Source organism: Alligator sinensis, unplaced genomic scaffold, assembly GCF_000455745.1.
Source record: "Alligator sinensis unplaced genomic scaffold, ASM45574v1 scaffold974_2, whole genome shotgun sequence".
NCBI classification, from domain to species: domain Eukaryota; kingdom Metazoa; phylum Chordata; order Crocodylia; family Alligatoridae; genus Alligator; species Alligator sinensis.
Window position 1 is genome coordinate 1,062,399 of NW_005842369.1, and position 11,625 is coordinate 1,074,023.

The following is an 11,625-nucleotide window of genomic DNA, read 5'->3' on the forward strand; positions in this document are numbered from 1 at the left end:
TTTATGCCTTTTGGGTTGAGGGGGAAGGAGAGTTTGCAGCTTGACAACTTTTTCTTGCAGGGTCATCACCACAAGCTGTTTACAGCTTTGGTACTTTTTACACTGGGCAAAGTATTCAAAGAGGAAGGTGCAGGGCAGACAGGTGAACTGCTCTGTTGCTCGATTTGTTAGACCTGACATCACTTCAAGGGTGGCAGTTTGACATTGTATCCCCACCTGTAGTGGCCCTTAGGTACAACTTCAGAACAATGACTGAACATAAAGCTAACCAAACCTGCATTTAACATGGGTTGGCAACCCTTCACTACTTTGCAAAGGAACCACTTATGTTAAATATTTGAAAAGGCTAGTCTGAGCATCTTTCAATCTGGTTTAAACAGCCCACTGTGGCTGGCCACATTTGGCAGTACATTAATGTACGTAGTTTTTAGATGGCTCAAAAGTCAACTTGGACATTATCATCTTCAGCATTTGCGAATATATAGCTAATATGGGACATACAAAGCAGTCAGCTAAAGTAACCATTAAATATGTCAAAGTAAGAGGAAAATGTAGGGCCATTACTTCACAGGAAAGGAGAACAAATAAATACCACAGAAGGCTGACACATTGGAGGCCTTTTCGCTCATCTTAAAAAAAAAAAAAAAGAAGCTTCTTATGACCAGTTACTTAACACAATTTTAAGAGGAAAGAAGCCTAGAATAGAAGTAAAATAGGTTTAAATGAGTAAGATGTATACAAGTTGGCAGGGCCTGATGATATTCACTACAGAATGCTTTAGACTACTACTCTGCACTATAAAGTTATCTTTGAGAAGTCATGTAAGACTGGGAAAGAGCTCAGGGAACTGGAGAATGGCAAATATAATAACTATCTATAAAAATGGGGACCTGGAGAATTAATGACCAGTTAGCCTAACTGCAAAACCTGGAAAAATACAAAAACAAATTATTAAACAATCAATTTATGAGCACCTAGAGAAATAAGGCATTAAAAAGCAACCAATATAGATTTATCAAGAATAAATTGTGTCAAACCAAATCAATCTAATTTTTTTCAATGGAGTAACTGGCTAAATGGAAAAGGGTGAAAGTAATAGATGTAATATCATTTCCTGAAATTAAGACTTTTGACAGACTCATATGCAATCAAAGAAAAATATGCTGTAGATAAAATTAAGGGAAACGCACAAATGATGAATTTGCACTCAGGGTAATTTTGAATGCCTTCCTGCAAAGATGTGAGAGCATTTCAAAGTCCCGTGTGCAGGTTTCTACCCTGAGTCCAGCTATAGTCAATATTTTTGCTAATGACTTGCAGGATGGAATAGAGAATACACCTATAAAAGTTGCAGGTGACACCATGCTGGGAAAGGTTGCAAGAAGTTTGCAGGACAGGAATAAAATTATGATGTACATGGTAAGTTGGAGAAATGTTTTGAAAACAAGAGGGAAAAACATGCTACATTTAAAGAGAAATCAAATACCCCAAAACTAGGAAATAGCTTGCTGTACTGTTCTTGCAGAAATAATTGGAGGTTAAACTGAACAGGACCATAAACTCAGTACAGGTCAACATTGTGCTGCTGCCACAAAAAGATAACCATTTTTTCTGGGATAGTTTCTGCCTCACTGTGATAATGTAACTGTTCCACTCTACCAGTGATGCTTCAACTGGAATACTGTGCCTAGTTTTCCACGCCAAACTTTAACAAAGATAAGGACAAACTTGAGACATGCCAGAGGAAAGCAACAGTGTAAGGTTTGGAAACTATGACCTATGAGAAAAGAGCGAAAGCCCAAGAGACATTATAACCAGGCTTTGATATGTAAAAGATGTGGTAAAGGTAACTGTGATTAGTTTCTATGTCTGTTGGCAGCAAGGAAGATTATAGATTAAGTATTAAGGAAAGCTTTATAACCTAAAAGTATAGTTTAGCATTGGAACAAGTCACCCCAGGAGACTGTGGGCTCCCTGTCCTTCAACGTTTTTAAAAACACAAACATGTCAGGAATAGTCTACATCATGGGTTCTCAGACTTTTTGATACCATGACAAGAGGGTTGCAAACTTCTCTTCCCTCCCTAGAAGTGGTGATGTGGGGCTGCCACCACGTGCTGCGTGCCACTTCCTCACACCCAAGTCTGGGCATCCTGCTGCTGGGGACCCATGCTCCCAAGTCCAGCCAGTCAACGAGCGGGGTGTGAGGAAGTGGTGCACGGCAGTGGCACGAAGTGCTTGATTGCAGTGGCGGCCTCGCTCCCCACTTCTAGAAAGGGAAGAGAATTTTTTGAGATGCTCAAGACTTCCCAGGGGGTTGTGACCCCCAGTTTGAGAACCCCTGGTTTACGTAGTTAGACCTACCTGCTGTGAAGTAGGATCAATCTTCAGCTTCATATTTCTATGCAAGGTAGCCAGTAGTTGACACATCATTTTTTTTTTCATACAACACATTTCAGAATAAAAAAACCACATCATTTTCAGGAAGGCAGACTGAAGCAAAAGAAGACTTTCAGAGTTATGGCTGTATAGAGCAGGGACAGAACTGAAAAGTGCAAGGCTATGAATAGGAGGAGAGAGACCAGGAGTAGCTAGCAGACAGCACAGTTGCCAGTAGGACAGTTAGCTTGACTAGTGGAACATCAAGACCTTTGAAAAGGAAAGTCAACTGTTAACACCTGCGGAGTAAAGAACAATCAGCCATTAAATCAACTGACTCTCAGCTGCCTGAAAAGAAATTCCACTGATACTGTTAGGCTTTGGAGCAGGAATAAAAGGGGGATCTTCCATTCCAGGCTGAAGAGTCAGCCTTTACACTTAAAACACCACCCCCCCCAATTCTGGGGAGCTTATTTTTTGGGGGAAAGGTGTGTATCGTATGCGAGAAAATACGATAATTAAAAACCTGAATGTAAACTAACAGCTAAGAATGAGGGGAGCATGTTGGCTGTGCCCACAAAAGTCAAAGACTACAGTTTTGGTGCTGAAATTGAGAAAAGATTATTTCCAGAGGGCAAGTGTCCAAATACTTTCTGAAAATCAGACCCCAACTAATGTTAGTGACCATAAAAATTGATACCAATAAATCATCCATTAAATTAAAAAAAAAAAACTTAGAAGTTTCAACTCTTATAATTTCAGCCCAAGTTCATTTACATTTATATATACAGTGCATAATACTTACTGGCAGAGCAACAGATCTTTGACAGAGTTCCTAAAATGATGGTAGTCAAAACCTTATTAAATACAAACAGAAAGACTCATAACATTTTAAAACTATTGCTGCTGCTAGCAAATTTCTAAAGGCATGGGCAGGACCTTTGATATTCTTCCCCATTATTTGGGCTTGAATTGCATTTCTGGTGGTACCATGAAATACATAATAGCATGTACTAAATATCCAAAGGCCACAGACATGTTCGATACAAGTGAATGAAAAGTCTTTAAAGTCCAGAAGAGGTATACCATAAAGCCCTGAATATTGTAGAATACAGAAGCTCTTCCACAGAAAACTCAGAAGCAGGGTAGTGTGAGGACGTACACAAATTGGCCACTGACTTTGGTTCATTCTTTAACTGGAGTCAGCATTACTGGGCAGACCTTTCATGTGCTACAACTTTTGACAAAGGTAGACACTGTCTAAACTTTCACTTTAATTAAAAAAAACAAGTAGGCTAAACTAGTCTTAAACCTTGACTCACATTTGAATGATACATAAGCTGTACTTTTTATCTGTTCATTTTCAGAAAGGATGACAAGAAGTGCATTTGAATATCAAGTTTATGGAGTCTTGGCGATCTGTTCATTGCTATACAACTTTTATACCAAGAATATTGCAATTTACAACAAAATAATTAACAGGTAGGGGGAAGTCTTTAAAGTAATTTCCGGAGCATTATATCCCTCCTCTGTCCTGCAGTATTGCTTAAGTCTACATATTAAACTATTTGGATTGTTTCAGGGATTCGTCTTCATGCAGGTGGATATTTACAGTGCGATGAGGGGAGGGAAGGAACTATTAGTCCCTAGGATTGGCCAACTATACATTTTAATTCTATTTTGTGAAATCAGGTTCACTGCCTGAATGATTTAGCATTACCATTAGGAATATTCAGTCACCTCTGAATTAAGTCATGAGTAGTAAATACTCATATTTGCAGAAGCACTTAAGTCCCAAGGAAAGACTAGATAGCCGAGTACCTTTGAGGATCTGAGCCTTTGTTCCATTTGCAAAACTTTACCCTACAAAAATCTGGCAGAAGGCAATGTACAGATGCACATAACAGACCAATTGATTCAGAGATGAACAAGCTAACTACTTCTTTCTACAAATGCTTGTTACAATATTCTTAGCAACCCCTGACAAGTTCATTTAGAGCTCATAGGATAATGTATAAATGTTGCCCTACCATATCTAATTTTTGTAGTCAATTGCATCAAGCTTCAAGGTTGTCCAGGCATCACCAAAAAAATTTGTGTATGAAAAGTACAGTGACACTTGCTTTTAACAGGCAGGAAATCACATTTTGCACTTTAGGTTTTAAATCGTCTTTAATCAGACACGTTACAAAGCACAACAGTGTCTTTTTAGCCGGAATTAACAAGGTGTCATCCATATGATCAGGAGAGCAGAGGATCTCACCTACTCCTTACCTGCATCCTTTTAAATCAATACAAGCATGTGCAGGTAATACCAATGAGGACAATTCCCCCATTTAGTCCTGCACTTTTGAGTTTCCAAAACAATTCCATGATGTTTTTACTGATCAGGTTATTACAATATGTCAGATTGTAACAGCTGCAAGTAGGAATTTTAATAGAATAGAAGATCACCCACACCTTCTACTCTGTAACAGAAAGAGTTGATACTGATACTTTCATATTAAAGAGTCATACAGTACTGAAAATACAGCAAAAGATTCTTATGCAAGCAAGTTATGTCCTACCAGCATAATGCAGCTTTTCCGCTTATTTGCTTGTTAACTGAGATTGTTATGAAACAAAGTCATTTTTATTTGGTGCTACACAAATTGGAATTCAAGCAACAGAACATGTGCTTTGTTTTAGGACTGAGTTTTAAGGATGCATCCCAAAATAAGTCTCAGGTTAAAAGCAGATTACCAAGTATCAATCAGTGCAAGAAACATCTTGCTTGGTGTATACTCATTCCTTAGACAAGCTACACAGTCAGAACACTTAAGTACCCCAACAGGACAAAGTTGAAAGATTTCTTGCCTCCTGGGAGTCAGTCTGTCAAGATACAATTATTGGATTGATTTAGAACATTAAAAGGAAATAAATGAAGGGCTACATTCTGATGTCAGGTGTGCAAGTGCAGTAGTGGATTATTCTCAATAGCAAGATCTATAAAAAGGTAGAGTGGTATACAGGTTATCCCAGAGCAACTATAACGCAGTTGAATTTCATGCCAAAGTGAACATTTACAGAAATACGCCTTGCAGTTATAGTAAGATGGCTAGAAGGCTAACCTCCAAAAAGTAGCTAAATTAAAGGGTAAATAGGTGGACAGAGACAAAGGCTTTGACTGATATATTATAAGTACCATCTGTTTCATGCATTCCTTTAAGTAAATCACTCTTCAAGAATATGGTCCTGTATTTTAGGAAACCATTGGGAAGTCAGGCAGAGTCCAATCATGTAGCAGGAGTTATTTGATCTGCCAGAAATGAAAGACCTGTTACAAGCAAGGACAAATAACAAATCTGAGAAATTCATACTATGAATACATGTCCCTCATTCACAGTATGACTGTCCCTCACTGCAATCAATTTCAGAAGAGTGACTGTTAGGTAATCCTAGACCATATGCTTTTAGGATGTCCTACTGTACTGTAGATCCTCAGGCAGCACTCTGAAATATACTAGCAATGCTTTTTCACATCTGAGATTAGAATCTAGCCCAAATTACACATTATTAAAGCTAAATGATTATTAAATCATAATCATAAGAGCTAAATTATTAAAGCTCTTTTCTCAAGTGCTCTTGGCTGGGTGTGTTCAATTTTACATAAGTTTTATCGAGGAAAAGTGTAAGTCAGAACTGACTGAAGCTTAACTAGCTATGTCATTTCTAGTTAGCCTGTTGGAAAGGGAAGAAACAGACTAACTTTAAAGTTAGTTGAAAAATACCACTATTTAGTTTGTATCCTCTTGCAAAGTTGTTACAGAAACAGTCAGAGACATTTGAGGGGAAACCTGCGACTGACTAGTTATGTGCATTCACTAACTTTTTAGATTAAATTTTACAACCAAAAGCAGAATTACTTCAACCTGATATAGCATTTGCTAATTGTATTCAAACCAGCATGCCAGAGATTGTTAGATGTTATTAACTCTCAAGCTCTGCCAGCTGTCTACCAAATATTAAGGTTTACTTGTCTAGCAAGAGTCTCTCCAGTGCATGACTCTAAGGAACAAGTTCCCTTACAATAAAGGAACCCTGTTCCAAATGGCTTGTAGTACTGACACTCCCCAATACATGGAACAAGAAGTAGAAGTTTCATGACTCTAATGCAGCTCTAAAGAGCTGGCTATGCCACTTGAGCTATCATCAAAAGATTTAAGTTTCTTGACTCAAGCTGGTAGCACACAAAGGTAAATATACAAGCAGTTTCCCTCTTTTCTTAGATCAAACTTATTATGATGTGCATCACTTTCAGTAGAATGAGACCATTCCAATTTTTGGTGGGATGGGGAGAATTCTACTTTGTCTTCATTAGGACTTCATAAGGCAGATAATGTGGAAAGTTTAACAGAATTTCTACAAGCATTTAACCTGTGATATTGTAAAAATCAAAGTACTACTTTATTAAATGAGTTATTTTACACAATATGAACATCAATATAATTACAATTGTAAAAAATTTTTATAACAAGTATGGACTGATTTTCAGGATTTCCAAGTAGGGCAGAACTGTACATTTACACAGAATTGTCTTTGCATGAAGCCCAAGAGGGAACAGCATAAAAATATGAATGTTTCTGTAGCCCCTTCATATTTGTTGATCAACAGTTTGTTAGAAAAGCAGCTGCAGGTTTGTTATGTAAGGTCTGACAGTAGAAGAGTCAATAGGTGCCATGAATTCACCTAAAAAACAAGAATAACGCAGTTAAGCTGAACTGTTGCATAACACGGTCTATCTTTTGCTTAGTTCCCATGAATGAAAACTATGGTACTGCAGTCCTGTAACAAACCGTTTGAGGCTTTCTTGCTATTATGTAACATTGCCTTAGCTACCCGAGTCTCTTAAGAATTTTTTCCCCCTCTACACATGTAGAAAAGTCTGCATTTATTCACATTTAGGGCACATCCTTTATGCTATGCAATATAAGAAGCCTTACATGGCCATCCACTAAACAGCCCCCAGTTCCATTAAGTCTTGTATGGCAAGAGGTAAAATAAGAATGCTTTGGACAAAACGTACATCATTTGTTTCAAGGCAAATACTTCATTCATTAGTTGTACCATGACATTCAAGGTTGTTTTTTCATTTAAGCTGGTGTCAATAACTCGATCAAGAGCCAGGTCCCTTCTGCTGCACTAGTAAAGATTAAAGTGCTTCTGATACTTAGTAGTCTAAGGACGTGCCACTAGTTAAACTTTTACTGTAGGAAAAAAAAAAAAATAAAAAAAAAAAAATGAAGGAATCCTCAGGTCTCAGCCGGCCGATATGTCGAACCCATATTATGATTTATGGTTACAGCCATCTGTCAAATCCACTTATTTAAAAACCATGTAACAACTGTGGACAACCTTATGCCTGAACATCAGCCAATTCTGGAGGAAGTGGAGTCTTAGGATGCTTGCTCTCAAAGTGCTGTTTGAAGGTCTTGGGGTCTGGCATTTGTGTCTGATTTAAAGGGGCGAGAAAAGAAAAAAAAAAAAAGGCATTTAAGTTTATGCATTGAAGAAAAGATGAATAAAAGTACACCAAACTGCTCTTCCTAATTTCAAACCTAAATTTTCTTCTCTAAGAAGGAACTAGGGCTGGACCTGTATTCTTGATGAAATAGATATCTCGCATTCATTATTATTGTATTAATTCTTTCAGCAGACTAGCCAAGCTGTACGCTAAGCTTACCACTACCAGTTTACATCTGACCCTACTCTGCACCAGAACTCTCTGATGTTTAAATATGATTTTTAGGGAATCACTCACCAACACCACTTGTCTTAGGTCACTGCCAAGAGAAGAGTAGTACAATGTGCTCATTTTGACTGAGTGCCTCTGCAGAGGTTTATTTGAAAGCACATCATAGAACTATTTTAGTTGCAGATCCCGATATGGGGGAGGCCTGCACCCTTATCTCCTTCTTCAACTCAAAGGGATAATAAATATTTTTCCTTTACATAGCTGTCAAGTCAATTAACTTCAATTTGCTTTGTTGGTACTAAAAATAAAATAAAAATAAAGTGTTTAGTGTCTTAAGGAGTTATTTGTAGCATCTGCTGACTCATTATATGGCACAGGACATCAATCCATTGTTTTCAGACGCGTGCAGGTGGCAACTTCTAATTACAGAGCAAGGAAAAATGGGTTTATTTCACAAAAATTAAGAGGTAGGTGTGTGCACTGAAGCCAGAAGCCCTCAACTTGGCAGCTTCTAGTTAAGGTTTATTAAAAGTGACAGTTTTTTTTTCTAGGACAGGCCCTTTAAAATGAAGGCATTCTGTAAGAGGAAAGGAAGGTTTGCCTTTCATCTCTAAAACTATTATGTTCAGGAGAGCCAGTAAGGTGGAAAGTTGTACTCCAAATAGCTGCTTAAATCTTGGGACTTAAATCCTGTCAAGCCAATTATTCTGTTAAAAGTTACTATATACAAAGTCCTGGTTAAAGTGCCTAGTATAGTTCTGCAACTGGCAATAGCAGGACAGACCAACCCCACAAACAGAAGTGCAACTTTTCATTTATAAATCAAGACAAATTGATCTCTGACTGAAGCTTTCTACTGCACACCAAATGCAAACATAGAAGCCTGGAAACTATAAAGTGCAGGCCTTTGTTATTTCTAATCTTCATAACTAAGTGATACTTATCACTTGACTGAGCTGTAGGATTTTTATATGGGGTACATAGCATAGTAAATACAAATATGACTAGCAACTAGCCACTTAACTCACTGTTACCACAGAAATATTTACTTTATTGTCGTTTCCACCACTTCATCCTATAAAAGTCCTATGCTAGGCTGGAAGAGTTGCCCACAGGAATGCTTTTTCTTCAGGTCTCCTTACCCTACAGACAGTGCAGGTATAGATCAAGGCAGCCTTGGCTGCAGCCTTCTGATCATGTCCTTGCTTCTTTTTTTGTTCAGCTTGTTTTTTGGCATTTTTCTGTTGTGACTGAATCTTCTGTTGTCCACGAGCCATATCTACAAACAAAGAAGGACATTTAGTCTACAAACATCGAGTTGTGGGGCTAGCTGACTAAGAAGCTATTGTTACGAACACACAAGTCATACGTGCTCTCCACATGCCTTACAAGTGCCATAATTCAGGTAAGATTGTATACTGGGGAATCTGTCAGTAGTCTCAGGTGAGTCACCCCCTTCTGCACTCCTCTTAACTTGAAAAAGGATACCGTGTTATCTGAAAGCTTGCTAGAAACATCAACCCACCTCCAAGTTCGTCTAATAAAAGATATCAACTTGAACCAAATGGCTGTCTATCATATAGCCCCAGATCAATATGGCTACCCCTCCCATCCCCCCAAAATAATTCAGATGAGGCAGGTAGATCTAAAGAACTGAAGAAAAACATTCTTCTCCCACCCCCATTTCCACCTCAGGTGCAAATATATGAATTCCCCTACACCCGTGTTTTAGCAGGTTCCAGTCTGAAACTCCAGAAGGGGTGCTTTTTAACAGACCGTCTTTTCAGTATGTTTTCATTGTATCAACAGTACAGTCATGTTGCCTTGTTTTTAAAAAAAATAATGTTCTTGTTTCTACAGAAAAATTCAAGTTTAGAACACATTTGGTTAAGGAAGTTATTAGGAAGTCCAAATACCTTTCATATAAAACCTGAATTAGGCCCTTACAGCGGCAAGAATGTGGCTTTCAAACTGTAGCATTGATTCCACAGAATGCTGGCTTGGGATTTGTGGAAAGCTGGCTAGTAATTTGGAGCACATTCTTATGCCAAAGCTGCTTCTGAAGGCATGAGGCTGATCTTTATGAAGAGAGCAAGGGTCTGTAAAATCAGATTAAACCCAAAAGCCAGCCACCCAGCCAGCCTCACTGCCTCCATGGTTTGCTGCTGGATACAGAATGTCAGTGCTGCCCTCAGGACCCATCATCAGGTTTACAGCACAAGGACCTGAGATACTGGACAGAGTCTTCAAGGGACCAGGAGAGGACTAGAGAGCTAAGCAGTGCATAAAGAAAAGAATAATGAAATAAGGAAGAATTAGCAAGAGAAGGGAAGGAGATAGCAGTGTGATCACCGAGTGTGAAAGGAAAAGAAGCAATTACAGGTACTCCTCACTTAATGTCGCCCTGGTTAACGTTGTTTCATTATTACTACATCGCTGATCTATTAGAGAACACACTCGTTTGAAGTCGCACAATGTTCAGTTATATCGTTGTTTGGACGTCACCTGCTAGTAGGTGGCTACTGTGATGTAACTGGATTCAGTTAACATCATTTCGCTTAAAGTCGCATTTTTCAAGGACATAACATAGGATCCATGATATAATACAACGGATATTTTCATAAAATTTTTCCAAACATCTACTCTTGCTGTTTCTTCCTTAAGAGAGTTTTTGATATCTTGCATTACCTACACTACAAAAAAAGCACTTAAGAAATCTAGTCCCTACAAGGCTCTGAACAAGCAGATTGTCCCTGCCCAAAAGGTGCTTGCATTGTACTGGGAGAGACCTCCAGATGAGTTTGGGGGGGGGGGGGGGGACAACTTTTCTGGCAGGCATGACACAAATTAGCCCCCCACCAGCCCCCTCCCCTACCTCACCTGCAGTTCTGCTTGCTGCTCCCTGCTCAATTGATTGCTGTTTTCTACTCCCTGCCCTGTCTGCTGCTGTTGTACTCCCCGTCCCCACTGACCTGCCATGTGCTATGCAGATGGCCCACGCCACTTGTGGCCCCGTACCACAGGCTGCCAAACTTGCCTTAGACCCCTGAGACTAGGCCCCAGTCCTGCCCGCCATGTTCCACAGGCCTGACTACACCTGTTTTAAGATGAGACTCAGACTCAATAAATAGCTTTAGCCCCCTGATAAACCCTCCGACAGGGCTTACTGTCAAAATAACTCAAGCTCCCAACCACAACAAAGAACTGCAAAGATGGGAGAAAGCAGAGGAGGATCAAAATCCCAGAGAAGTCCTCTCTCACGAGCAAATGCAAGCTGGCACGGCAGCTGCGTGGTGCCCAAGCTCTCCCTCCCGGCGCCTGCGCTCGGCCGCGGGGTGACCCAGGAGACCAGGCAGGACCCGCAGACCTAGGATCTCACCCAGCTCCAAGCAGAGGCTCCAGCTCCGGGCGCCTGCTCGGGAAGGAGCTCTGCAGACAGCGGCACCGGGCAAGCACACGTCAGCCACAAGCGTCCAGAAGGTCAGAAACCACCCGGGGGTTTCAGTGTCAGAC

The 11,625-nt window shown here is 39.6% G+C and overlaps 1 protein-coding gene across 2 annotated transcripts; it reads right to left on the reverse strand.

The window, feature by feature from the left end:
- Positions 1 to 4,531: 4,531 nt before the first annotated feature.
- On the reverse strand, positions 4,532 to 11,617 carry ZNF706 (zinc finger protein 706). 2 transcript variants are annotated; one of them, XR_003095395.1, is made up of 5 exons: positions 11,492 to 11,617; positions 9,255 to 9,391; positions 7,773 to 7,869; positions 7,444 to 7,624; positions 4,532 to 7,106 (listed from the first exon to the last, which is right to left on the reverse strand). XR_003095395.1 is itself a non-coding variant. In XM_006029279.1 (4 exons), exons 2-3 carry the CDS (start codon positions 9,387 to 9,389, stop codon positions 7,774 to 7,776), a joined length of 231 nt encoding a protein of 76 aa, XP_006029341.1. In that variant the 5' UTR covers positions 9,390 to 9,391; positions 11,492 to 11,617; the 3' UTR covers positions 4,532 to 7,106; position 7,773. The 2 variants fall into 2 exon arrangements, 1 of the variants encoding a protein (XP_006029341.1); XM_006029279.1 differs by lacking the exon at positions 7,444 to 7,624.
- Positions 11,618 to 11,625: the final 8 nt, after the last annotated feature.